General features: G+C 46.9%; 1 protein-coding gene and 1 non-coding gene across 2 annotated transcripts; one reads left to right on the top strand and one right to left on the bottom strand.

The window, feature by feature from the left end:
• Nucleotides 1-342: 342 nt before the first annotated feature.
• On the bottom strand, nt 343-449 carry LOC127695769 (U6 spliceosomal RNA). Its single transcript, XR_007980116.1, has one exon. It is a non-coding gene; the product is annotated as a U6 spliceosomal RNA (small nuclear RNA).
• A 5,776-nt stretch (nt 450-6,225) lies between these two features.
• C10H17orf67 (chromosome 10 C17orf67 homolog) lies at nt 6,226-27,146 on the top strand. Its single transcript, XM_052196911.1, has 4 exons — nt 6,226-6,401; nt 7,374-7,474; nt 22,857-22,992; nt 26,734-27,146. Exons 1-3 carry the CDS (start codon nt 6,347-6,349, stop codon nt 22,971-22,973), a joined length of 273 nt encoding a protein of 90 aa, XP_052052871.1. The 5' UTR covers nt 6,226-6,346; the 3' UTR covers nt 22,974-22,992; nt 26,734-27,146.
• Nucleotides 27,147-27,826: the final 680 nt, after the last annotated feature.

The raw sequence follows: 27,826 nt of genomic DNA, 5'->3' as shown, positions 1-27,826 counted from the left end.
GCCTAGAATTCACAGAGATCCACCTGCCTTTGCCTTTCAAAGCTGTGTGCCCCGTTCCCTGGGTGAGCTTCTATTTGATGGAGGATAGTTCGACATGAGTGGCAGGATGCTGGGGACCCGCTGGGGACCTAGGACAGGAGCTGGGTGAGCTGTCAAAGGCTGAGGTAGCTGGATGGCTGTGGGCCCCTGACGTCTAATCCACCTCCACTAGTCGTGTGCAGCTGCGGAACACTTGAGGCGTGAAAGGGTGGACCACATATCAGGGTGTGCAGGCCGAACCAGCAGCAGCAGGCAGAGTGTGAAGTAGTCCAGAAATGGCTGGTTTACATTTCACATTTTTTTAAAAATATGGACTGCTTCATGAATTTGCATGTCATCCTTGCACAGGGGCCATGCTAATCTTCTCTGTATCATTCCAATTTTAGTATATGTGCTGCCGAAGTGAGCACTTACATTTTTTAAAAAAAGATTTATTTACATGAGTACACTTTAGCTGTTTCTAGACATACTGGAAGAGGGCATCAGATCCCTATCCGGATGGTTGTGAGTCACCATGTGGTTGCTGGGAATTGAACTTAGGACCTTTGGAAGAACAGTCAGTGCTCTTAACTGCTGAGCCATCTCTCCAGCCCAGTATTTTACATTTCTTATTTATTTATTTATTTATTTATTTATTTAGGTTTTCAAAAATGGGATCTTGCTACATATCCCTGGAACTCAGTGTATAGACCAGGCTGGCCACAAGTTTACAGAACTCTGCTTGCCTCTGCCACAAGAGTGCTGGAGTTACATGCCGCCGTGGCCCCAGTTAACTATAAGATAAAATTTTACAGACTCAGTTGAGAAATGTATCCTGGGGCTATCCAGAACACCTCTATTCAGAAGCTGAAAATCTCACTTGGCAATTTACTTTACTTCTAAACTCTCCTCCTTCTTAGTAGCCGGGACTAAGAAAAACCAAGCAAATTAAGATGTAAAAGAATCCATCTTAAAGTAAGTAACTAGTAACCAGAAAATTCTGCAACACTGCTCCAGTTGTTTACGTAATTACATTTACCTCCCAACAGTATGTAAATGAATTATGGCTCATTATGATATGGAAAGCATTAATTAGCACAGTGGTATAAATATATTTCACGTCTTGACTGTATATTAGCTTATAAGTCATTGGACATAATTTAAAAGATATAATGTTATTAAGAAGAGGCTAGTTTAACCAGGGACACATGAAAAATACAAGTTTCTTTTGTTTTTGATCCTCCTAATCACCCTTGCAGGACAGGTGGATTTGAAACAATAGGCCCAGACTAGAAGATATTTACATGTGAAGAACCCTATACAAAGTCCTAGCTGAACAGGTGGGTGTTGGTCAAGGTAGAAAGAGTTTACATTTGAGTTGGTGTAAAGCTCAGAGCTGCCTCAGTGGAAGCTTGTGAGGAACTGCTTTTGTCCTGCAGACCCCACCTAGGGGGTCTTTGGCCAAAACAACATTCTTAACTTATCCAGGTGTGATTCAGGATACAGCTCATATTTTTTACTCACAGAGACTCCCCAGTTAGTTCACCGGGCTGGGGCTAAGGGCTGCAGCTGGAGCAGATCGCCAGGCGCCTAGGGTGGCCCCGGGCACATTGGATGGACTAGGTGGAGGTGCTCTTGGGAGGCTGGGCGCGGGCCAGGCAGCTCCCCAGGCTCCGCAATGCGGCCATCGTCGACAGGTAGGCTGGGTGCAGGAGCAGTCCTTCCCCAGCTCGCCGGCTAGCGCGACAGTTCGGCCACGATGAAGAAGCAGCTTAATCGCGTGCGCCAATTGGCCAGCCAGACGATGGGCAAACACCTTGTACTGCCCGAGAAAACTGAAGCTTTGACAGTTGAATGTGATGCTTAATTTGAGATGTTAACTTGACTAGACCAGGGGATACCAAGAATAATACACTCAGATCCAAAAACCACCTCGGTGTCTGTGTGTCATTTTGCCGGACCTGTGCCTTCCTGGACCAAAGAATCCTGGTTATCCTGCGGCTGAGTTTGGTCTGTGGCAGTTACAGGCGTCTGACACCATGCCAGGGTTGTTTTACATTGCTTGAAAAGTTTCCCAGGATTGGTAGGATGCTTTGACTAACACTGCATCAAAATGAGCATGGCGGTACACACCCATAACCCCAGCACTTGGGAGGTAGCCACACAATGATCAAGAGTTCGAGGCCAGGCTGGGCTATACGTAACACCATCTTGAATGAGCTTCTCCCTCAAAGATTGTTGCTTTTGTTCTTTTGATAGGGTCTCATACAGTTTAGGCTAACCTCAGCTACTATCAACATAGCTGAGGATGGCCTTGAGCTTCTGACCCTTTTGCCTCCCCCTGCTGAACACTGCAGTGCTCTCTCGTGAGCTGAAGGGTTCCACTCACAGCTTCATGCCTGTGCTAGCAAGGATCTGATGCCCAAGCCACATCCCCAGCCAAAAAAGTTTCTTTGTCTTGTAACTGTTTGTTTGAATCAGGGTCTTACTGTGTATCTAAGGCTGATCTGGAGAATCAATTCTCTTTACCTAGTCTGCTGAATTGGAGGATTACAGCTGTGTGCCTATACCTGTGGCTGGTTCACATTATGGTTTTGTTTGTTTGTTTGGGTTTTGGTTTTTCAAGACAAGGTTTCTCTACGTAGCACTGGCTGTCCTGGAAGTCACTTTGTAGACAAGGCTGGCCTCGAACTCAGAGATCAGAGATCCCACCTGCCTCTCTCTGCCTCTGAGCGCTGGGATCAAAGTATGCACCACCACTAGCCGGCCACAGGCTTTTTTTTTTTTTTTTTATTGGACAGAAGTTACTAGATTAGAGAGGTGCTTTCAGAGTGAGTGCATACTGAACATTTTTAGCAATTTCTAGCTAAGTATAGATTTTTCTCTAATGGATGGAAGAAGTCTATTTGATAGCACAAAACAACAGTGTTCTAACTAACCACAAAGAGCAGAAGAAATTAAAAAAATAGGTATGTGGATAAAAAACAAGATAGCTAAATATTTTGTTACATTTATTTATTTACTTGTGTGTTTTCGCAGATACAAATGGATATGGCCCAAGAATGCCCTGGCCCTTGTGTGGAGATCAGGCTTGATGTAGGCTTTTCATTCTAGATTCTGGAGACTGAATTTAGGTTGTCAGACTTAGTATCCATTTTATCAACAAAAGGAAACAAAAGAAAAGAAAAGAAAAGAAAAGAAAAGAAAAGAAAAGAAAAGAAAAGAAAAGAAAAGAAAAGAAAAAGCTGGGCTGTGGTGGCACATGGCCTTTGGGTGGCACATCCCAGAACTCCAGAGGCAAAGGCAGGGGAATCTCTGTGAGTTCAAGGCCAGACTGGTCTACGGGTCTACAGAGTGAGTTTCAGGACAGGTAGGGCAGCCAGAGAGGGAGAGGAGAGCAAGAGTTCATTCCCTTTTTGCAGTTTGTTTGAAATCTCTGTATACCAACCCAGTGACAGGATATTTCAGTCTTAAAAGTTTGTTTATTTTTCTTCTGTTTTTCTTTTTGGGGATATTTCAATTTAATATCAGTTACCAGGCATTAGCATGGCCTCCGACAACTGCGGGTCAGGTTCTGTTTTCTTTGGAGCCGGCAAAGTGACCGCAGGACAGCAGCCATTATTCTGAATGGAGAGCATTATACAAAGAAATGGCACGCTCCCCCAACCTTAATTTGTTATGTATTTAATGATTTCTTCATGTGATGTTTATTGATGCGTTTCGGAGAATCACAGTACCAAGTTGGACCCTCCTTTTGGTTGAGACAGAGTCACAAGAGTCAGGCTTGCACTGAACTTCCTATGTGGTGGAGAGGACCCTGAGCTCCCGTGTTCCTCCTGCTTCTACCGGGAGGGAGCTGGGTCCCAGCAGAACGCCTCCACACCCAGCAGATGTTCTGCTCTTTATGACGATAACCCTAAGACTGGTTAAAGCTGCTTATAGTCTCACTGATAGTTCCTGAGGCAGGCCCTGTGCAGGAAGAAGTGTGCTATGGTTGTGTTAGTCAAGTTTATGTCTTTGTGACAGAGTATCTGAGATGATCAATTTATAAAGACAAAAGGTTTCTATTAAAAAATTGTTTTTTGAGATTTTAATGTGATTACATAATTTTCCCCTTTCCCTTTTCCTCCCCTTCAAACCTTCTTGGGTATCTGCCTGCTTTGGTCTCTTTTCAGTTCATGGCTTCTTTTCCTTAATTTTTTTTAAATGTTTATTTTATTATATATATATGAGTGTTTGGCCTAAATGTGTTCATGGGTACCAGGGGTGTGCTTGGTGCCTGGGAAGGTCAGGAGAGGGCATTAGATTCCCTGGAACTGGAGTAATGAATGTGGGCACCGGGAGCTGAGGAGCACCAGGAACTGAGGAGCACTGGGAACTGAGGAGCACCGGGAACTGAGGAGCACCGGGAACTGAGGAGCACCAGAATCTGGGCGCTCCTTGAGAGCAGTGGCAGAGTGGAACAGATCTTGTCACGATCCAGGTGCAAAAGAGAAGAAGGAATGGAGGGGGGGGTCCCCACCTCCTCCTCGCCCAGGGCGTGTTCCCAGTGGTCCTAGGACTTGCTATGCAGGCGCCTTCCCTACTTTTTTGAGACAGGGTCTGTCTACACAGCCTTGGCTATCCTAAAACTCACTATGCATAACAGCTGACCTCAGACTCACAGAGACCCGCCCGCCTGCCCCTTGGAGCGCGGGAACTCCTCTGGAGTTCGGAGATTAAAGTCATGCAGCACTATATCCGGGCTAGGTTCCACATTTTAAAGGTTGTTCCCTCCCCCCGGTACTGGCATGTTGGGGGCCCCTTGACACATGGGCCTTTATGAGCAGTTGGCATCTAACCTACAGCATAAAGAGAGCACACAGTGTTAAGTGTGGAGACAGATTTAGATTCTCCCTTGTTACTTACGAATGAACGTGGACTTGATTTTTCCAACTCTGGATCTTAATTCCCTCAATTTTAAGAAAGAGATGGTTGATGGCGAGTGGTCACACCTACGGTGTGAAGCTCAAGACTTCCCACCAATGCTTCATCATTCCCTATAAGGGCACCCTATGGGTTTAGTTGGCTTCTTCTTCAAGAAAAGAGAGAGGGAGAGAGAGAGAAGAGAGGAGAGAGAGAGAAGAGAGGAGAGAGAGAGAGAGAGAGAGAGAGAGAGGGAGAGGAGAGAAAGAGAGGAGGGGGGAGAAAGAGAAAGAGGAGAGAGAGAGGAGAGGGAGAGAGAGAAGAGAGAAAGAAAGGGAAGAGAGGAGAGGGAGAGAGAAGAGAGAAAGAGAGAGAAGAGAGAGGAGAGAAGGAGAGAGAGAGAAGAGAGAGGAGAGGGGGAGAGAGAGAGAGAGGAAAGAGAGAGGAGAGAGAGAGGAGAGAGAGGAGAGGGAGAGAGAGGGGGGAGAGGAGAGGAGAGGAGAGGAGAGGAGAGGAGAGGAGAGGAGAGGAGAGGAGAGGAGAGGAGAGGAGAGGGGGGGAGAGGAGAGGAGAGGAGAGGAGAGGAGAGGAGAGGAGAGGAGAGGAGAGGAGAGGAGAGGGGGGGAGAGGAGAGGAGAGGAGAGGAGAGGAGAGGAGAGGAGAGGAGAGGAGAGAGAGAGGTCTTTCTGACTCCAAAATCAAGGGGAAAATATTTTTTTGACTTCATCTTGCTCATCGCTTGGTTCCTTACCTATGTATGTGTGTCTGTGTGTGTGTCTGTGTGTGTGTCTGTGTGTGTGTCTGTGTGTCTGTGTGTGTCTGTGTGAGCTTAGATGGTTGGATTTTGGGGAAATATCATCAAATATGCAAACGTAAGAGATGGTTAGGGCTGGTGAGAGGGCTCAGTGGGCAGAGGTGCTTGCTGACAAGCCTGACAACCTGAGTTCAATCCCCAAGTCCTACACAGTGGAGGGAGAGCACTGACCCCACAAACTGGCCCCGACTCATGTCCTCCCGCGGAGGCGTGTGAGTGCCCACACCCCCCCCCCTAAAACAACCAACTGTCAAAAAAGAAATACACCTCAGTGGAACAAAAAAAAAAGCAAACTGAAGCTTTAGAGAAATACCCAGAAACGATTACGGAATGTTCTAGATAGACCTGTTTACGAGAAATGAATGCTCTCAAAACTGCACTCAGGAGGTCGCATTGCAGAGGGACGATTTCCTGTCTCAGGATGAAAATTTGCAGGAATCCGGAGGGAAATATTTTAGCAGTCATTATTATAAATTCAGAGTCAGATGCGCTTAGCCTCACAAGGAAAACCGTGTGAGTGGAAGTCTACCCAGCATTGGATCTGAGGGGCCTCTTTCAAGGAGGTAGGACCAGTCTGGAGAGCGCAGTCAGTCCAGAGGAGCTGGCGTCATGGAGAAGCTGCTTGTCTTGGTCTTTGCTGTCTCCCTGCTGGCTTTCTCCTCAGGTAGGTTCTCTCCAAGGGCCCGGCCTATTTTCACACTGACATAATGATATATAGTGTATATTGATATTTTGCTACTCTCTCTTTGTGTAAGAGCAAGCTTGTAGAATTATTATTCTTTAAAAGGGAGGTAAATGCCCTTAATTGAAAAGTCTTAAAACATCTTTGAGTACTATTTTTATTTATTTATTTTGGGTTTTTTTTTTTTTGATACAGGGTTTTTCTGTATGAGTACTATTTTAAAATATGCTGACAAACCTTTCAATTACATCTTCTTTTAAAGTTCATATGAGATCACAGGGATCTTCTATTCCTTTATTATGCTAATATCTTTTAATATTTGCATGTGATTATCTCCCTCCTCATTAAATAATTTTGTGACCATACCTCTCAATGGAAGGTGTGAAGACCAGGTCTAACACAGTTTTATTGTCACAGACAATAGAACAAGAATAAACAATTTTTTAAAGTCCATATTCAGGACTGGGGACGCAGCTCAGTCTGCAGAGTCCTTGCTCTGCATGTGAAGAAGCCCAGAGCTTGGTCTCAGGACCACGATAGCTGGCATGGTGGTAAAACGACGGTAACTTATCACAATAATTGGAAGGATCAGAAGGTCAAGCTCCTCCCAACTAGACATTGAGTTCAAGGCCGGCCAGGGGAAAAAAACCTTGTCTCAAAACCGACAAAAGCAAGCAGGCAACAAAACCAACCAAACCACATTACATAAATGTCCACTTCAAATAAATGGGCTATTGCAGGGAGTGCATAGATTTAATTCCTGAGCTTTTGTTCAGTTAACCACAGCAGAAACTATGTAAAATTTCTGAGTCCTCAGAGATGCCGGGTCCTTTGGACAGATGTCTTTTTGTATTTTATCGGAGATTTAGATTTGCAAATCCTTTCTGGAATACCAAGGTGGAGTGTGGATTCCTGGGCCTGGGAATCTCTCAAGCCTCTTCCTGTTTTTTCCAGACGCCTCCCCGATTCTGACAGAAAAGCAAGCAAAACAGCTCCTGAGGTCCAGGCGTCAGGACAGGCCCAGCAAACCTGGATTCCCGGATGAGCCTATGCGGGTGAGTGTCTGACCCTGGCAATTATATAGAGCACATTATCTTCTAAAAGAGCATTCGGGGTAGGCTGTGAGATGGACCGTTCTATTACAAACTCAGGAGAAAGATGCGTGATCTTCGCTCCTGGAGACGCTGGCTTTACCCACCGACTTAACACGGAAATAGCAGAGTCTAAGGGGTGTGGCATGCGTGCCCTAGCATCCTGAGGGGGCTGCTCCGCACCTCCCTCCTCGGATCTGTTTGCTTAGGAGCCGTTTGTTCTCTGTGGCTGATGCTAACCCACTGTCTGGTTCTCGGACCCCAGGCCGACTAGACTAGCATCCTCAGCCAGCGATGGCCTCCCTAGGCAGAATCGGCACAGCAGCTGCCCCTGGTTATAGCCTTTGTCCTCAGCTCTGCCCTGCAGGGTTTATGCTGTTCAGTCGCATCGTCTTTTTGAACCAGGGCATCTTTGATAGTTAATATTGCCAACTTAAGAGCATCTAGAATCACTTTTAAGACAAACCTCTGGGTTTGTCTGTGAAAGTTTTAAGACTGAGTTAACTGAGGTAGGGAAAGTCTCAGTCTAAATGTAAGCAGCACCTTTATACGGACTCATTCTAGACGGCCATAAAAATAAAGAAGCACCGGGCGATGGTGGCACACGTCTTTAATCCCAGCCCTTGGGAGGCAGAGGCAGGTGGATTTTTGAGTTCGAGGCTAGCCTTGTCTACAGAGTGAGTTCCAGGACAGCCAGGGCTATACAGAGAAACCCTGTCTTGAAAAAAACCAAATAAATACATAAATAAATAAATAAAATAAATAAACAAACAAGCAATCTGGAAATCAGCATTTATTTATCTTTTAATCGTATATATTTTAATTTTTTTTCAAATTATAATGTATAGAGAACCTTATTGGGGTGCCATGCCACCTGGTAGGAACTTCATCTTGGCCAATGTCAAGTTCCTGCCAGGTGGCATGGCACCCCAATAAGGCTCTCTACATCAAAAAGGGAGGAGACAGATTTGCTCTATTCCCCTTTCGAGTTCCTCCCCATTCTCTCTCTCAACTTCATGGCCTCCCTTTCTTTCTCCCTCCCCTCCCCGCAAGATAGGGTTTCTACATGTAACATTCCTGGAACTCACTTTGTATGTAGACCAGGCTGGCCTCAAATTCACAGAGATACACCTGCCTCTGCCTCCCAAGTGCTGGGATTAAAGTGGGGTTAAAGGCCTGGGCCACCCTGCTCTCCTTTTCCTCAATTGTTCTTATCTTACACACACACACACACACACACACACACACACACACACACACACACACACAGTCTCTCTCTTCCTCTCCCTCTCCCTCTCCCTCTCCCTCTCCCTCTCCCTCTCCCTCTTCCTCTCCCTCTCCCTCCCTCTCCCTCTCCCTCTCCCCCCCCCCCTCTCTCTCGTAAATAAAGAACGACAACTTGCCTAGTCTGTGTAGTGTTACTTGTCTCTGTGTAATCTCAGGGTTGACAAGTTGGCCTTGGATAATCAGTTAGGGAGGGTTCGTCCCTGGAGAAGACCATTTCTCCCAATGCCTTCAGTTCCTTGTCTAGGGCTGAAGTCTCCTGAGCTCTCCCTCTTCCATGTTAGCATGTTCATTGGTGTCTTCCTTGTTTAAGTTTTGTTTGGGTGGCCTGGTGACTCGACTTCATGGATGCAACCTCTCTGACATTTCTAGGACACAGAGGTTCACAGCAGATTCTCAGTTCCTCTTCTCATGCCCGGGCCTTAGGGACAGGGATTGTGTTGAGCTGTATCTGCTGGACTGGGTCGTTTCTTTTTGCTTCCTGATCATGGCAGCAATATGACTAGTAGCCTCGGGGTCCCACTGCCCTGTCCCCCTCCCTCATAATGGACTGGCACCCCCAAACAGTGAGGGAGAATAAGCTTCCCTCAAGTTGTATATTTTATCACAACAGAAAGGAAAGAAGTTACAAAGCCCTTTCCTGCCTTTCTTCTGCGTGTTTAGCACAGGGTGTGAGACCTTGGTAGGCTGGCCCCGGCTCTGTTTCGGGGCCTACCTTGGCTCCTGCTGTGGCTGGCTGGAAGCATTTTGGATAGTCACAGTATTTTCCCCTTCATTCAGGTAAAAGTTAATCACAATGCACCAGCAAGCTCGGGGAGTCTGAACATTGTCTGGCCGTATCTCTGTGGTTCAGGCTGGTCTCTTGTTGGACCCCTGATTCTTATTTATGTTGAGGCTCCCAGAGACTTGGAACCATGTTTACCTTCTCTCGCAGCAGACTCAGTATGCATAGTTTGATATTTAAAAGACTTTTCCTTTATATAATTTATTTAAAAAAGTTTTATTTATTTATTTTATGTATATGAGTACACTGTAGCTGTCTTTAGACACACCAGATCCCATTACATACAGATTGTTGTGAACCACTATGTGGTTGTTGGGAATTGATTGAATACCCTCTTTATATACTTTTAAAAAGATTTCTTTATTTTATGTATATGAGTAACTGTTGCTGTCTTCAGACACATCAGAAGAGGGCATTGGATCCCATTACAGATGGTTTTGTGCTACCATGTGGTTGCTGGGAATCGAACCCAGGACCTCTGGAAGAACAGTCAGTGCTCTTAACCACTGAGCCATCTCTCCAGCTCCTAAAAGAAATGGAATAAATGAATAATAATAAATTATTAACAATTATTATTATTTACTTATAATAATTTATGGGTTGGAAATGTATCTCAATGGTAGAGTGCGTGCCCAGAACCAAGGTCCTAGATTTGATGCCCAGCACTGAAAGAAAAAAAAATGGTGATAAATGCTATTGGCTCAGGTAGAACTAGATCTGAATCTTTTGATTTAGCTTGTTTCTTCTCTCAGTCTTTCTTTGTTTTATATTTGCTGATTTAGTGACGTGTACGTGCATACAGAGGCGGAGGACTGCTTGCAGGAGCAGGTCTCTCCTATCCTGTGCGGCCCAGGCCTGAGCGCAAATACCTTTACCTGACGAGCCCCAGGGATAGCTTCAATCTCTCTAAGTGCGTGTGTGGGAAGTTTCCTTACATTACTATACACCATTACTCTCTTTCCTGCACTGGGGATTGGATGGAGGGCCTTGTTTGTGTCAGGCGAGCATTCTATCAGTAAGCTAGCACCCCGATCTCTGAGGTTTTCTCTGACAACACCTGCACCTGTCTCGTCTTGAGCTCTGTGGGAAAACAGCCTTGGCCCTTACTGAGGGCTCTGTGTGCAGGTGTTTGGACCGTTGAAGCTCAGTTTCCTGTCTCCTGCAACTGGCCCTCAACTCTGCATTGTAGAAGCTTCTGAGTACGCTCCTTTGCGGACACTGTGCCTCTTCCTGGCTTGGGGCCGTGACCTGCCTCAACCCCTGAGAACACATGCAGCTGGATTTTAGTGCAAAGTATGGTGGCTCCGTGCTTGTCAGCATGCTGTGGGATGTCAGTGAGTTCCAGGGGCTGGGGGTCAGAGCTGCACAGTGGGTGGACACCATCCACGGACACTTGGCCCTTGGCTCCTGAAGACTCATGGCTTCCTTCTGTCTTTCCCTTTCTCTCTTGTGTTTTTCTCAATGACCCTCTCTCTCTTTTTTTAAAGATTTATTTATTATTACATGTAAGTACACTGTTGCTGTCTTCAGACACTCCAGGAGAGGGCACCAGATCTCATTATAGATGGTTGTGAGCCACCATGTGGTTGCTGGGATTTGAACTCAGGACCTCTTAGCCAGTGCTCTTAACCGCTGAGCCATCTCTCCAGCCCCATCGTTGTTCCTTGCTAAGTGACTGGATAGAAGAAAACTGGTTCAGAGAACAGAGAAGCCACGGAAGAAGATAATGGGTGGTGCTTTAGGGATGCGTGTTGATTCAAAATAAAAACACTTGTGGAGATTTGCCGTCGCTCCTCAGGAAGGGCTAGGTACGGCGTTTGTCATTGTGACCCTTGGCTTAAACACTGAACAGGCCGGCTTGTGAAGAATTACAGGCTTGTTGGACACAGGTTCAAACTACCCAAGCACAGGTTGGGGGTGGGGGTGGGGTTGACTGTTTGAAGCAGCTCCTGTGTGCTTCCTGTACCTGACAACATGTTAGAGATGCCCAGGCTGACATCTGCCTGGGGGAAACAGGGGGATGGGGCCCTTGATGGAGGAAGTTGGGGCCTGGAGGGAAAAGCAAGAGATTTTGAGAGGGAGAGAGAAGGCCCTAGGTAAGGTAGGGGACTTTAAATGTATGGAGATAGCCAGGATACAAGAGGATGAGAATCACTGTGTGGGGAGGTCAGAGAGAGGGAGAGGCCAGAGAGAGGGGGCGGGTCGGTGGTGCCTAAGGAAGGCATAGGGCTGGAATTCCCTGGTTTAGGAAACAGCTGACACACGGATCCGAACACACTTGGCTTTGGGTTTGTACTGTGTCTCCACCGTGTCAGGCGAAGGACACCCCTTGCCCAGCCCACCTGCTTGGAGGGGTGGTAACTAGGTCCTGCTTGGGTTTTTTTCTGCAGTGTGAATGTTTCCACTCAACACAATGCATTCCAGCTATTATTAAATGATGTATGTTAGAACCATATTACAACTTACTTGCTCTTTTTCTGAACAATGAGAATTTTAGGGATTGTCCCTATGTGATAAAATGCCCCACACATGGGGCTGGGGAATTGGCTCTGAGGGTAAGAGCACTCCTCTGCATTCTGCAACTCCAATCTTAGGGGTTCCATTGCCATACTGTCTTCTGGCCTCTGAGGACACCAGGCATGCACACGGGGCACAGACAGACATACATGCAGGCAAATACTCATACACATAAGATAAAAAATAAAACCCATCATACACTTGTGTGATCTTCAGGTTCAGGGGGGAAAAATGAAACTTCTCAGAGTTTTATGTGCTTTCGATTATACTAGGTACTGCCAGATTGTACTAAGGACTGCTCTCGGTGTGTATAAGATCATCTCTCTCTCTCTCTCTCTCTCTCTCTCTCTCTCTCTCTCTCTCTTTGTCTGTCTTTCTGACAGGGTCTCACTATGTAGCTTTGACTGGCTTGGAATTTGCTAAGTAGGTCAGACTGATTTCAAACCCAGAAATACACCTTCTTTTGCCTTCTGAGTGCTGGGATTAAAGGTGTGCGCCACCATGCCCAGTGTCTTAGTCAGGGCTTCTGTTGTTCCACAAAACATCACGACCAAGAAGCAAGTTGGGGAGGAAAGGGTTTATTCAGCTCACACTTCCACATTGCTGTTCATCACCAAAGGAAGTCAGGACTGGAACTCACACAGGGCAGGAATCTGGAGGCAGGAGCTGATGCAGAGGCCACAGAGGAGTGCTGCTTACTGGCTTACTCAGCCTGCTTTCTTATAGAACCCAGGACCCCAAGCCCAAGGATGGCCCCACCCACAATGGACCCTTCCTCCTTGATCACTAATTGAGAAAATGCCTTACAGCTGGATCTGGTGGAGGCATTTCCTCAAGGGAGGCTCCTTTCTCTGTGATAACTCCAGCTTGTGTAAGTTGACACACAAAACCACCAGCACACCCAGCATCCTAGACTCCTTTAAACAGTATTATTTTTGTGCATGTGTGTGTGATGCGCATCTGTGAGTGCACACACCACGGTGTGCCTGTGGAGGTCGGAGGACGACTTTGTGGAGTCCGTTCTCCTCTCCCACCTTTCTGTGGGTTCCAAGGATCAGACTCTGGTCACCACACTTGGACAGCAAGCACCTGTCCCCTCTGATGTGATGTGTCGTGGTTGTCTACTTTCCTGTACTCTTTGACAACACCTTATATAATATTTTGCACGTACAACTTTCAAAATGGAGACGAGGTTTTGAAGAAAAACTTGGCCTACCCATATTAATTTCTGTTTGTGTGTATGGGACAAAAGCGATGGTGTTTCTGAGTGATAAGATCTGAGGCAAAATTTTACTTCACCTCCGTCCTCTCTGGCTGGTGTGTGTCTATTTCTTAGGGCTGCTGTAATGGACTGTGATAAAATAGCTCTTTATTATCTTACAACTCAGGAGGCTGGGGTTTGAACTCAAGCATCGGCCGGAAGTGCTTACTGTTTCTTAACCCAGGACCACGCGACTCAAACTGGCCTGCTGTCACGTGGCCTTTGTGTCTACAGTTCCTTTTTTTTTTTCCTCCAGTGTTGGAATGTTCTAGTTTTGTTTCTGGTCTGTAATAAAATACCCTGACAGATGCAACTTAGGGGAGAGAGAATTTATTTTAGCTCACAGTTCCGGGTTGCTTTCCGTTCCTGTGCGGGAGTTAAGGTAGCGGGAACCTGAAATAGTCATATGCACTGTCAAGAGAGACTGAATGAGAGCGCTGCAAATACTCAGCTCATCTTCTCCACTTATCACAGCCCAAGACCCAAACCCAGGGAAAGATGCCCCGCCCCCAGTGGGCGGATATTCCCATGGATGCCCCGCCCCCAGTGGGGGATATTCTCATAGATGCCCCGCCCCAGTGGGCGGGTCTTCCCATTGCAATCAGGACAATCCCTCACAGAGAAGCCTACCCACAATGCCTCGCTGAGCGTCCCTTCCCAGGTGATCGTACCATGTGTCAAGTTGTTAATGAAAAGTAAAGGGCACTGAACCTATACGTGCTAAGTAAGGGCCTTGCTACTGAGCTGGCGCCCTAGTTTCTCGTATTTCCCTCTTCAGAGGCCACCAGCCGCTGGATAGGACCCACCTGAAGCCAGTGTAATGTCATCTTTAAGATCCACTTTCCGAAACAAAGGGTTACCGTCTTATCTTGTGAGTGAATATGAGTTTGGGGGACAAACTTTAAATTAGTAGTTTAAAAAATGACTGATCCTATGTATGATTTCCATAAGATTATGGAAGTTCACGGTAGGCAACAGTTTGTCTGCATCTGAACTTGGCCAAATCGCTTAAATCTCCCTGGGTCTCATATTTTATAGCTAGAAAACAAGGAAATAATTACTACCTATGAGGCTCATTGTGAGGCTGAAGTGAGTGTGTGCTCAGCGTAGTGACCTCTATGGGTGATTCCTTGAAACCAACCAACCAACCAACACCCCCCCAAAACAAAACAAAACAAACCCCAGCATAGTAAATAATCCTTAACGCCTGACACAAGCCAGAGTCATCAGAAAGGAGGGCGCCTCAATGGGGGAAATGCTTCTGAAAGATCAGGTTGTAGGCAAGCCTGCAGGGCATTTTCCTAATTAGTGCTTGATGGGAAAAGGCCCAGGCCATGGAGGATAAGGCACCTCAGGCTGGTGGTCTTGGGCTCTATAAGAAAGCAGGCTGTGCAAACCATGAGGAGCAAGTGAGTCAGCAGGACCCCTCTATGGCCCCCGCATCCCCTCCTGCCTCCAGCTTCCCACCCCGCTTGAGTTCCTGCCTTCACTGCTTTGATGGTGAACAGTTACTTTGGTCATGATGTTTCACTACAGCGCTAGTGACACTAAGACAGCCGCCTTCTGCCTCCCTTCTGCTTATAGAAGAGAGGCAGTGTGCTCTGGCCTGGGGACATGCTGGCCCTAAGCCATCTCTGGGTCCCCTGCCACCCTTCCCAGGTAACTGATGTTCAGTCACCCAGAATTTCTCAATGCTTTTTTTTTTATTATTATTTTTTATTTATTTATTTATTTTTTTTGGTTTTTTGAGACAGGGTTTCTCTGTGTAGCCCTGGCTGTCCTGGAACTCACCTTGTAGACCAGGCCAGCCTCGAACTCAGAAATCCGCCTGCCTCTGCCTCCCAAGTGCTGGGATTAAAGGCGTGTGCCACCACCGCCCAGCCTTCTCAATGCTTTTTAAACGAGACCATAGCATTTTCCCCACCAGTGGCCCCATCTCCCGGGAAGGCCCTTTCCCCTCAGCTCTGCCTGGCACCCTCTTCTTCCTTCTGAACGCCACGGTGTTTCTCTTTCCTATCTGCCCTTCCTGGGTGCCCACCCTTCCTTATTTGCACTTCTGCTTTCTGTGATTCCTGGTAGTCTACAAATACTAAATGGGGAATTTTAGCAGGGACCAATGCGGAAGTCAAAATCGTGTGCTATTCTGGGGAGGGTGATGAGGTCTGGTGATGTCTTATTTCATTTCGCCTAGGGCGACCATCTCTAGTGGGTGCACCTCTCAGCCATAGTCTCTGTAAGAGTCTGAATGAGAATGCCCACAGAGGCTCACACGTTTGCATGCTTGGTCCCAAGAGGACCTGTTTGGAAGGATTAGGAGGTGTGGCCTTGTTGGTGTACGTGTGCCCTTTTAAGGTGTGTTACTGAGGGCAGGCTTTGAGATTTCAAAGCCCCCCCCCCCCACACCCCAGGCCAAGTGTCTGTCTCTGTCTCTGTCATCTCTCTCTGACTGACACCTAGAGCTCAGGAAGTAAAGCTCTCATTACTGCTCCAGTGCTATTCTTCTGCCGGTCTCTGTCTCACCATGATTATTGTAGCTTAACCTTCAGAACCCATAGCAAGCTTCCAGCTAAACGCTTTCTTTCATAAGTTACCTTGGCACAGTGTCTACCCACAGGCATTACACCATCGTGTGTTCCCATAAGAAGAAGGGAAAGCGTAATCCAATAAGCTATGTTGAGAGCTGAGGGTGTGTGTGTGTATGTGTGTGTGTGTCTGTGTGTATGTACATGTGTATGCATGCATGTGTGTGATAGACTGTATTTACAAAGCTTTTGTTATAGTATATTGTTTTATTTTTGTGTGTGTCTATATGTGTGTGTGTGTACATTTACGCTTTTACGTGTGCCCTTGTGTGTGTGGAGGCCAGGGTTAACCTTGAGTATCATTTTTCAGAAGTATTTTGAGACAGGGCCTCTCATAGATCTGGAGTTCCCCAGGTAGGTTAGACAGGCTAGCCAGTGAGCCCAGAGGTCTGCCTGAGTGCCCCAGCACTGGGATTAAAAGTACACACCATTATGCCTGGGGTTTTTAAAAAGATCTTTTTATTTATTTTATGTATATGAGTACATTGTAGCTGTACAGATGGTTGTGAGCCATCATGTGGTTGCTGGGAATTGAACTCAGGACCTCTGCTCGCTCCAGACTGCTCCCGCCCAAAGATTTATCTATTGTTATTTGTAAGTACACTATAGTCTTCAGATGCACCAGAAGAGGGCGTCAGATCTCATTATGGATGGTTGTGAGCCACCATGTGGTTGCTGGGATTTGAACTCAGGACCTTTGGAAGAGCAGTCAGTGCTCTTAACTGCTGAACCATCTCTCCAGTCCCATGCCTGGGTTTTAAAATGTGGGTTCTGGGGATTGAAGTAAGGATCTCATACTTGCAAGGCAAGGACTTTACTAATGGAACTATCTGATCTGCCAGCTTTATATTTAATTATTATGGATAAGCTCAGTAATGTTCTCTCTAGATGGATCTGCCTAGCCTCTCCTGAGGCAGGCCCTTCCCTGATTGGAGGTAAAGGCTTTACTGACAGAGTGACATTTACAGCTCTATAGCATAACATTTAAGTTATTCTATTTTATAATTAATTATTGGCACTGACTTCTTGCTTGGCCCAATTTGTAAATTAAACTTCATTATAGGCCTGTGTGTATAGGAAAAATATGGTTTGTGAAAAATCAGCACCAGTTGTGTTTTCAGATGTCCACTAGGGGGCGCTGAGAGGATATCTCCTGTGAATAGAGCTTGCCTTACTCATCTACAAAACAGTGCTGTACACTTCACTAAACACACCCGGGTGAAAGAGGATCTTTAGAAAAAGGCTCAGAGAGATAATGGGTTAACTGTCACCCCTACCACCTCGCTGAGTATTGGAGCTGGTGCTTTGGTGAATTTTATATTTAATACTTACATTTTTGTTTATTGAAAAAAGATTATTTTTAGCTTTTTAAATCATTTGTGTGCTTGTCTGTGTGTGGGTACATGGATACATGTATGTGTGTGTGTGTGTGTGAGTGGTGGGAACTGAACTTGGGTCCTTTGCAAGAACAGTATGTGTTCTTAACCACCGAGCCACTCCAGCCCCCAAATTTGACATTTATTGTCCTATTAGACTGTTCTAAATCGCTTTAGGAGATGGACAGTTTGTTTTACTTCTGGGTCTCCAGAACCAAACCAGTGATCGCACTTGGTAAAAGCTCCGTCTGTGCTTCCGGGAGGAGGATGGGTGGGGGTTGTGTGGACTCAGCAGCATAGAATTTCACCGTGGAACCTGGAGTGTATCTCAAGGAAGTCTCTTCAGTTGCCTCAGTTAAACTCACTAAGCTTCTCTTATCTTTCCAAATCTTAGGGAAAAATTGTTTGCCAGTTGCCAGGGACAACCAGGCAAGTTCTTTCAGAACGATGATGTTCAGGCTTCAGCGATGTCCTTTGTGATCATCTGTTTATAAGTGCTCTGTACCCTGGGGATTTGCCTTTCTAGGAAGCTGGGCTGCTTTGGCTTGTCTTCCTTTCAGGTGCGCTCTTACTGGGTGCAGATAAATCACGCCAGCTTCATGGTAAGCGGCCTTTGTAGATATGCTTAGCACCATGACAACTGTCCCAGGAACTCCATTACCCTTTTGTTCCCATGATCTCAAAGATGGTTCAGAATAACTGAGGTGTCAGTGTGTATTGGCTTTCCAGGGACGTGGGGCCTTCGGGGGGAATCCAGGACAGTTAACTTCAGAGCCATCCTCCAGCCTGCTTGATTACCTTTGACTGATGAGCAAAATAAATTCTCCCAAATGTCAATGGACCTGTACTCCTGCCCAAATGTCATAGGAAAGGATGGAGACGTCTTGGAAAGGGTTCATGCCTTGATAGGCTGTTTGCTATGTCATTCTTGGGTCAGGCCAGACTCTGCCGGGCATCTCAGTTCATTATCATGACACTCGAGGGAGGGCGTAAGTGTAGTTTCCATTCCAATTACTGGGAAAAGATTCACTTCAAATCATTACAATGAGCATTTGACATGGAACACAAATATGAGTTTTTGTTTTTGTTTAATTTCTTCCCTCCCTGGAGAAGGGAATCTAAAGAAATGAAAACCTGTTTTCCATCTCCCTCTTGCTGTCTTAGTCCAGGAACATTTGAGAGGGTCATTAGTACTGGGTCATTTCTGACTCGGCCAATGCAATTGTTGAATTTGTGGTTTTTAGCTGATTTGTAGTTGGGCTTTTCATCTTTGACTAATGACCGCTTTCAGGCCTTTGTGGCAGATTCATTTCCCCAACATTTAAAATAAATACTGAAGTGTCATGGAAACCGGTACTGGCTTCTTTCTTGTTCTCAGTGTGTGTCTATTTTGGTGGCTTTTCTTCAGTGATGACTTCAGCTGCTGTGAAATAGACACCGGCTTTTGCTTTTATGTACATTTGGCCATTATAGCCAAGACAATTGACACAGACAGCGAGGGACCTTCCAAGGGGGATTTAGTAAGATAAAAAGCAATCTCTTCATGTATTCATTTATATATATATATCTTCAGCGAGTTGTAATGAGGCCCTACTGTGTGCCAGGCACTAAACCACACACTCGGTGTACTGTGGCTGTTGTCCTAAAAAAACAAATCCACAAATAAAACCTCCCCGGAGCCCGGTGGCCTGTGCCATAGTCCTAGCTATTCAGAAGGCCGAGGCAGAGAATCATTTCAGCCTGGGACTTGTTTGTTTCTGAGACTCTGTTTCTCTCTGTAGCCCTCTCTGTACTTAAAAATTATTTTATGAACTTATTTTTATTTTATGTGGAGAGGCGTTTTGCTTGCCTGTGTGTATGTGCACCATGTGTGTGCAGTGTTCCCAGAGGCCAGAATATAGAAGTGCCTATGAAAGAGAACACACGCTGTTTGTCTTTCTGAGTCTGGGTTGTAACCTCACTCAATGTAAGGTTTTCGAGTTCCAAAAAGCAGTAGATGCTACAAAGCGGGTGGCAATGCTTACCTGTATGTGTGCCTTACCTGCATGTGTACTTACCTGTATGTGTGCTTACCTGCATGTGTGCTTACCTGCATGTGTGCTTACCTGCATGTATGCTTACCTGTATGTGTGCTTACCTGCATGTGTGCTTACCTGTTTGTGTGCTTACCTGTATGTGTGCTTACCTGCATGTGTGCTTACCTGTATGTGTGCTTTAGGCCCTTGTCAAGAGGAATGTTATTCTTTTCACAGAATACTTGTTTCTTTTCTTTTCCTTTTCTTTCTTTCTTTCTTTCTCTTCCTTCCTTCCTTCCTTCCTTCCTTCCTTCCCTCCTTCCTTCCTTCCTTCCTTCCTTCCTTCCTTCCTTTCTTTCTTTCTTTTTTTTTTTTTTTTTGAGGCAGGGTCTCGCATTAGGCCTAGGCTGGCCTGGAGATTCATTATGTTGCTTGCCTGGCCTTGAATGTATGGTGATTCTCCTGTCTCGGCTTGCCATGTGCTGGGATTACATATAGCACATAGCCACAATGTCTGGCTTTTCTATGGGTGTGTGTGCTCACTTATATGATGTATGTGCATGCATGAGTGTTTTCCTGTACAGGTGTGTGCACATGTATGGTGTATCTGTATGGTATATGTGTGTGAATGTTTTCCAGGGCAGGTGTGCATGTGCAGGTGTGTGCATATGCATGGTGCATATGTGTGAGTATTTTCCAGGGCAGGTGTGCATGTGCAGGTGTGTGCACATGTATGGTATATCTGTATGGTGTATGTGCATGCATGAGTGTTTTCCTGTGCAGGTGTGTGCACATGCATGGTGTATCTGTATGGTGTATGTGTGTGAATGTTTTCTGGGGCAGGTGTGCATGTGCAGGCGTGTGCACATGCATGGTGCATGTGTGTGAATGTTTTCCAGGGCAGGTGTGCGTGTACAGCTGTGTGCACATGCATGGTGCATGTGTGTAAATGTTTTCCAGGGCAGGTGTGCATGTGCAGGTGTGTGCACATGCATGGTGCATGTGTGTAAATGTTTTCCAGGGCAGGTGTGCATGTGCAGGTGTGTGCACATGCATGGTGCATGTGTGTGAGTATTTTCCAGGGCAGGTGTGCATGTGCAGGTGTGTGCACATGCATGGTGCATGTGTGTAAATGTTTTCCAGGGCAGGTGTGCATGTGCAGCTGTGTGCACATGCATGGTGCATGTGTGTGAATGTTTTCCAGGGCAGGTGTGCGTGTACAGCTGTGTGCACATGCATGGTGCATGTGTGTGCACATGCATGGTGCATGTGTGTGAGTATTTTCCAGGGCAGGTGTGTGTGTACAGCTGTGTGCACATGCATGGTGCATGTGTGTGAATGTTTTCAAGGGCAGGTGTGCATGTGCAGGTGTGTGCACATGCATGGTGCATGTGTGTGAATGTTTTCCAGGGCAGGTGTGCGTGTGCAGCTGTGTGCACATGCATGGTGCATGTGTGTGAGTGTTTTCCAGGACAGGTGTGTGTGTACAGCTGTGTGCACATGCATGGTGCATGTGTGTGAATGTTTTCAAGGGCAGGTGTGCATGTGCAGGTGTGTGCATATGCATGGTGCATGTGTGTGAATGTTTTCCAGGGCAGGTGTGCGTGTGCAGGTGTGTGCACATGCATGGTGCATGTGTGTGAGTATTTTCCAGGGCAGGTGTGCGTGTGCAGCTGTGTGCGCATGCATGGTGCATGTGTGTGAATGTTTTCCAGGTCAGGTGTGTGTGTGCAGCTATGTGCACATGCATGGTGCATGTGTGTGAGTGTTTTCCAGGGCAGGTGTGTGTGTACAGCTGTGTGCACATGCATGGTGCATGTGTGTGAGTGTTTTCCAGGGCAGTTGTGTGTGTACAGCTGTGTGCACATGCATGGTGCATGTGTGTGAGTGTTTTCCAGGGCAGGTGTGCGTGTGCAGCTGTGCACACATGTATGGCGCATGTGTGTGAGTGTTTTCCAGGGTAGGTGTGCATGTGCAGCTGTGTGCACATGCATGGTGCATGTGTGTGAGTGTTTTCCAGGGCAGGTGTGCATGTACAGCTGTGTGCACATGCATGGTGCATGTGTGTGAGTGTTTTCCAGGGCAGGTGTGCGTGTGCAGCTGTGTGCACATGCATGGTGCATGTGTGTGAGTGTTTTCCAGGGCAGGTGTGCATGTACAGCTGTGTGCACATGCATGGTGCATGTGTGTGAGTGTTTTCCAGGGCAGGTGTGCATGTACAGCTGTGTGCACATGCATGGTGCATGTGTGTGAGTGTTTTCCAGGACAGGTGTGTGTGTACAGCTGTGTGCACATGCATGGTGCATGTGTGTGAGTATTTTCCAGGGCAGGTGTGCGTGTGCAGCTGTGCGCACATGTATGGTGCATGTGTGTGAGTGTTTTCCAGGGCAGGTGTGCGTGTGCAGCTGTGCGCACATGTATGGTGCATGTGTGTGAGTGTTTTCCAGGGCAGGTGTGCGTGTGCAGCTGTGTGCACATGCAAATGGGAGCCAGAGGTCCTCCACTGCTCTCCACCTTGTGTTTTTGACACAGGGCTCTCACTGAGCCCAGAGCTAACTTATTCTGAGAGACTGGCTGCCCAGCAAGCCCTGGGATCCTTCTGTCCCTGACCCATCAGTGCTAGAATTATGGGCGTGCACCACCACGCCCGGTTTTGGTTTAATACCAGAACTCGGGTCCTAATCTTATGGCAGTGTTTTGCCAACGGAGCTATTTCCTAGCTTCATCCCTTTTTTTCTTTTCCTTTATTCTCTCTCTCTCTCTCTCTCTCTCTCTCTCTCTCTCTCTCTCTCTCTCTCTGTCTGTCTGTCTCTCCAGGGTTTCTCTGTGTAACAGTCCTGGCTGTTCTAGAACCCTCTTTGTAGACCAGGCTGACCTTGAACTCACAGAGACCCCCCTGCCTCTGTCTCTTGAGTGCAGGGGATTAAAGGCGTGTGCCACCACAGCCAGCTCACCTTTCTTCTTTTTTTATGCTTGTTTAGTGCTGGCTGGAGAGTTCCTGGAGGACATTCTCAAAACATCAAAACTTTCAGTGCTGTAGGAAGGCTGAAGCTATTTTTGATATAGACACATATCAAAAGCATTTAATCTCATCACAAATACTATATTACTAAATATGTCTACTCTCTCCCATGGTGAATGCTACTTTAATAGCCACTGTTTTGTTTTGTCTTTGTTTTTTGTTTGTTTGTTTTTTAGCATTACTTAAAAATATTTCTGGGGTTCTGTTTCGCACACACTGGAGCGAGTCACACCTCGTGGTTATAGCATTCATTTCCTTTCTGAGTGAGGGTTGACTCCTGCAGGCTGCCCCATCTAGCTCCCTTGCTGGCTGGCTTTCCACTGGACTGTGTGGAAGACTGAGGGTAAAGAGGGGGTCAGCTGGGTGTGTGCCTTACAACTTTGACCCCAGCACTCGGGAGGCCGGGGCAGAGGCAGAGGCAGACAGATCTCTGTGAGCTTAAGGCCAGCCTGGTCTATGTAGTGAGTTCCAGGAGCCTCTCCTTGCTAAGTGTTTGTCTCTTCAGGAGTATATGCACCACCTCCTGGCCCTGGAGCACCGCGCTGAGGAACAGTTTCTGGAACACTGGCTGAATCCTCACTGCAAGCCTCACTGCGACAGGAACATTGTCCATCCCGTGTAAAGGACCTGGAGCTAGCTCGGTATGTCCTAGGCCTTCTGTTGGAGAGGCTGACCATTGGAAGTATGTTTATGGTAGGGATTTTTTTTGGGGGGGGCTGTGTGCTCAGAGGCCAATGTGTTGGTTGCATGTTGTTTAGGGGGCGTCAAGAGAACCAGGCAAGGGGGAAAGCAGGGAACCTACTGGTCACCAAGAGATCTCAGATTGGGAGGGGATGATACCCTATTTACCAGCTAGGTAAGATCTGTCTGTGCACCACATGTCTGCAATTCCTACAGAGGCCACAAGAGGGCATCAGATTCCCCAGGACTGGAATTACAGCAGTTGTGGGCCATCATGTGAGTGCTGGGAATTGAGTTCTCTAGAAGAGCAGCCAGTGCTCTTAACAGTTGAGCCCTCTCTCACCCTCTCCTAGCCCCGTCTCTGCAGTTTCTTTCTTTCTTTCCTCCTCCTCCTCCTCTTCCTCCTCCTCCTCCTCCTCTTCTTCCTCCTCCTCTTCCTCCTCCTTCTCCTCCTCCTTTTTTTTTTTTTTTTTGGAACCTGGAGCATGATGTGTTGAAAATGCTGGTTTCGAACTCAAAGAGGTCCAGCATCCTTTGCCTCCTGAGTGTTTAAAGACCATGCCCAGCCCTCTCTGAGATCTTTACAGGTCAAAAAGGACAGGATATAATTGGATGGGTTTTTTAAATGTGTGGTCAATGCTGCATAGTTTTCGATACTGTAGTGGTACAGTGATGCTCCCTTCAGAATATCACCCGGTAGTTTGTAGAGTGCTCTCCCACACGCTCTTCCACCCACCATCTTATTACGCTGGTGTCATCGATGGTGTGACTTTGAGCCCGTTTTATGGCGGAGCTGACTGGGTATGGAGCACCCAGGCACAGAAAGGGCTGGCATGGAATGAATGCAGACCATTGGTTGGTCCTGTCCAAGATGCCCCTGGGAGGCAGCCTTGCAGAGGGCAAGAGGATGTGGGAGAGGGCAAGAGTTGTACTCTGGAGGGTAAGGGTTGGGCTAACTCCCCTCTTCTGCCCTTTCTGGCCCCGGAGCCCTATTCTGAGTCAGCTTCCTCTGATGTGCCTGGTGTTAACTAGAGCTGTTCTCTTCAGGGTTTGGGCCTTGGCAGCTTCCATGAGCTAGGCTCAGCTGCTGGTTTTCAATAGGCCAATCAAAGACACAATTAATGGAGAAAGGCAGAGAAAGGAGACTTCTTCCATGGGAGCACACCAGGAAGAGAAGCAGCGGTGACTCCTGTGACTCCTGCATCTGCTTTTAGGGTCATGACATGAGGTTTAGGTTAAATAGAGGATGCTTTGTTAAGTGGACTTGGTCAAAGTGTGGTCTGTCAATCATCCGTCTCTGCTACAAGGTGACAAGGTGACAAAACCTTGTGAAATCTCTTCCTAGCAGACAATTCCTCCCCCCCCCCCCCCCGCCAGGCACTTCTTTTTCCTCCCAGCAAGCTACTCCTAGAGAAATTCCAATTTTTTAAAATTAATTTATTTATTTTATTAAGTACACTGTAGCTGTCTTCAGATACTCCAGAAGAGGGAGTAGATCTCATTACAGATGGTTGTGAGCCACCATGTGGCTGCTTGGATTTGAACTCAGGACCTTCGGGAAGAACAGTCAGTGCTCTTAACTGCTGAGTCATCTCTCCAGCCCCAGAAATGTCAGTTTCTAAGGGTTGATAGCCGAAGGGAGGGGCAGCCCTCCCAAGTCTTGAAGAACTTGTATGTAGACCAGGTCGACCTTGAACTTCTGATCCTTCTTCCCACTGATTCCAAGTACTGGGGTTATAGGAGTGTGCCACCACGGTTGGTTTTATGCCGTGTTGGGGACAAAATTCAGGGCTCCATGCATGCTGGGCTGCTGGGCAGTACTCTAACCACTGAGCCGTAGCTTCACCTCCGCAAGTGTATCTGGAGAATGTTTATTTCTGCCAGGATGGTTACATATGGCTTCGCCCCTGGCTCCCAGGTTGCCATTTCCTCCTGTATCAAGGGTCTTCTAGTCTTCCATCACAGAAAACTCTTGGCGTCTTCTAGAAAATAGAACTGTGGGGGGAAGGTGAGATGGCTCAGCTGGCAAAGACCCTTGCCACTAAGACACTTGCTGTTAAGTTTGATGATTTGAGTTTGAACCCTGGGACCACAGGGTAGGAGAGGATTCCCACACAATGTACTCTTGTCCTTTGATATCTACATCTATACTGTGACATGCACACACTGCATGAATTCATTTGTGTGCACATGGGCATGCGCAAACACACACACATATGCATAAACGCACACATAAATTCTAAAAAGAAAACAGAATTGTGGGGTGCTTAGGGGCTCAGATTCTGGCTAGAGTGAGCTGACCACTCTGCTTCTTGACTCTGTAGCAAGCTACTTCTCCTTTCTCAGCTTCTCTTTCTGCATCTATTTTTTTTTTAAAAGATTTACTCATTTATTTCATGTATATGAGTATACTGTTGTCTTCAGACACACCAGAAGGTGGCATCAGATGCCCATTACAGATGGTTGTGAGCCACCATGTGGTTGCTGGGAATTGAACTCAGGACTGCTGAAAGAGCAGTCAGTGCTCTTAACCGTTGAGACATCTCTCCAGTCCCTGTTTTTGCATCTATACATTGGGATGATGTCTTTGGGCCTGATTCTCTCTTCAGTGAATGACTTCCTCTTCCTCCTCCTCCTCTTCCTTTTCTTCCTCCTCCTCCTCCTTCTCTTATTCCTCCTCCTCTTCTTCTTCCTCCTCTTCTTTCTCTTCCTCCTCTTCCTCCTCTTCTTCTTTGTCTTGTTCTTCTTCCCCTTCTCCTCCTCCTTCTCCTTCTTCTTTTCCTCCCCCTCTTCCATCCTCTTCCATTTCTTCTTCTTCTTCTTTTTTTTTTCTTTTTTGAGACAGGATTTCACTGTGTAGTCCTGGCTGGCCTGGAACTTACTCTGCAGACCAGGCTGGCCTAGAACTCAGAGAGATCTGCCTGTCTCTGCCTGCCAAGTGCTGGGATTAAAGGCATGCACCATCACCACCTGGTAGTGAATGACTTCTTAAACAGAATGATGGGATTCCACAAAGGTATCATTTCAGACATGGAGATAGGGAGGCAGTCGGAGGTGGCTCAGTCTGGAATTTGAAGTCAACAGCTTGTGTCCTGAGTCTACTAGTGACTGGCTGAACGGAAAAGCCAGCCTAGCTGCCTTCCGTTTCTCCTGTAAGATGCGTAAGGGAGTGGCAGCCTCTCCTTTTGTTGTCCCAAGGATCCAAAACATTGGAGATGGCTCAGTGGTTAAGAGTGCTTGCTGCTCTTCCAGAGCCCTTGAGGTCAGTTTCCAGCACTCATGTCAGGAGGCTCACAATCAGCCTCCTATATCACTCTAGCTCCAGGAGAACCTGATGCCCTCTTCTGGCCTCCTGGCACACCTGAATCTACACGTGTATACACACAGATACATAAATACATAAATAAATAAAACCTTTTAAAATTGGTGCACACAGAGGTTTTTTTTTCCTAAGAGATAACATCTGGTGACTCCATCTTTTTCCTCTTTCTTCCACCTCCACCACCACCACCACTACCACCAGCACCACCAGCACCACCAGCACCACCAGCACCACCAGCACCAGCACCACTACCGCCACCGCCACCACTACCACCAGCACCACCAGCACCACCAGCACCACCACCACCACTACCAGCACCAGCACCAGCAGTACCAACACCATTATTCTAACATTATTTTCTCCTTCTTTTCTTTTCCAGCAAGCACGCTGACAGGCAGTGATCCAGAGACTGCTGGGACAGAGAGAAACTTATCTTCTATCTGATCTGAAGCTTTAGAAACAATGTCGTTTGACCTCAAGAACATGTGGCCCTTAGTGAGCGGGGCAGAAGTTGCCTTGGGGGAGATGATGAATATGTATTCTGCTTCATTTTACTAACCCGCCTTTATCATGGAAACTAACAGCTTGAAGCCCAGGGCTCCTGAAGGCCTTCCTGTCAGTTTGCAAGTGTAGTCAGAACCCCAGTTCTTCCTTAGAGGGAGGGAGCTGGGGGCCTGCAGAACAGGCATGGGGCAGAGCATCTGTCCTGGGACTCTGGGGATAGCTTGTTCAGTAGAGGGAAGTGCATCACTGGGGGCTGCTGAGTTTTGGGTCATCTATTTTTTCCTTTCATTGCTGAACTAATAAAGACCGGTGCTGAGTCTTTCTGTGTGTCTCTTTTCCTGTGAGGAGAGAACTGGAAATTGCCTTCCCTCACTCATCTTTGCAAACCCAGTTCCAGAAAGCGTACTAATCTTTATATTTTTATTTTTTAAGGCTAATTTAATTTTAGTTTATGTATATGAGTGTTTGACTGGATGAACACTATGTACGGGGGTTGGGGGGAGACCAGAAAGAGGGTGTTGATCTCCGGGGACTGGGGTTACTAGATGGCTATGAGCCACCGTGCAGGGTTCCTAACCACTGAGCCATCTCTCCCGCTCCTCTACTGTCCTTCGGTCTATGAACGGGCCTGGTGAGATGGTGGGTATGTATGCCTGCTGCTAAGCCTGATGACCTGAATTTAATCCCCAGGACCTACATGGGAAAATGAGTTGACTCCTGTAGGACCTCCCCCGACTTGCACAAGCGTGCTGTGGCATGTGCACACCTACTTATATGCACGGATAGGCTAGGGATCACACAGAATAAATAAACATGTACTGCAGGTGGAAAATGAGTGGAAACAGGAGCTCAGCAGTTTTGCACAAGGGCTACTTTCTGTTTTTTTTTTTCCCCCTCAAAGAAAATATTTGCTCAAGATTATCCCAACAGGACCATCATGCAATTCTAAGTCCATACCTAGTCCTCCA

This window comes from Apodemus sylvaticus, chromosome 10 (genome assembly GCF_947179515.1).
Source record: "Apodemus sylvaticus chromosome 10, mApoSyl1.1, whole genome shotgun sequence".
In the NCBI taxonomy this organism is placed as follows: Eukaryota; Metazoa; Chordata; class Mammalia; order Rodentia; family Muridae; genus Apodemus; species Apodemus sylvaticus.
The sequence above is the reverse complement of the archived record's forward strand: the minus strand, read 5'-3'. Positions and strand labels throughout refer to the sequence as shown.

What these genes read in the sequence shown, in the direction of transcription:
- C10H17orf67 (XM_052196911.1), top strand. Translation starts at nt 6,347, where the DNA reads ATGGAGAAGCTGCTTGTCTTGGTCTTTGCTGTCTCCCTGCTGGCTTTC. An exon ending in CCTGCTGGCTTTCTCCTCAG is followed by an intron (nt 6,402 to 7,373) that starts GTAGGTTCTCTC and finishes TGTTTTTTCCAG; the next exon opens with ACGCCTCCCCGATTCTGACA. An exon ending in TCCCGGATGAGCCTATGCGG is followed by an intron (nt 7,475 to 22,856) that starts GTGAGTGTCTGA and finishes TTGTCTCTTCAG; the next exon opens with GAGTATATGCACCACCTCCT.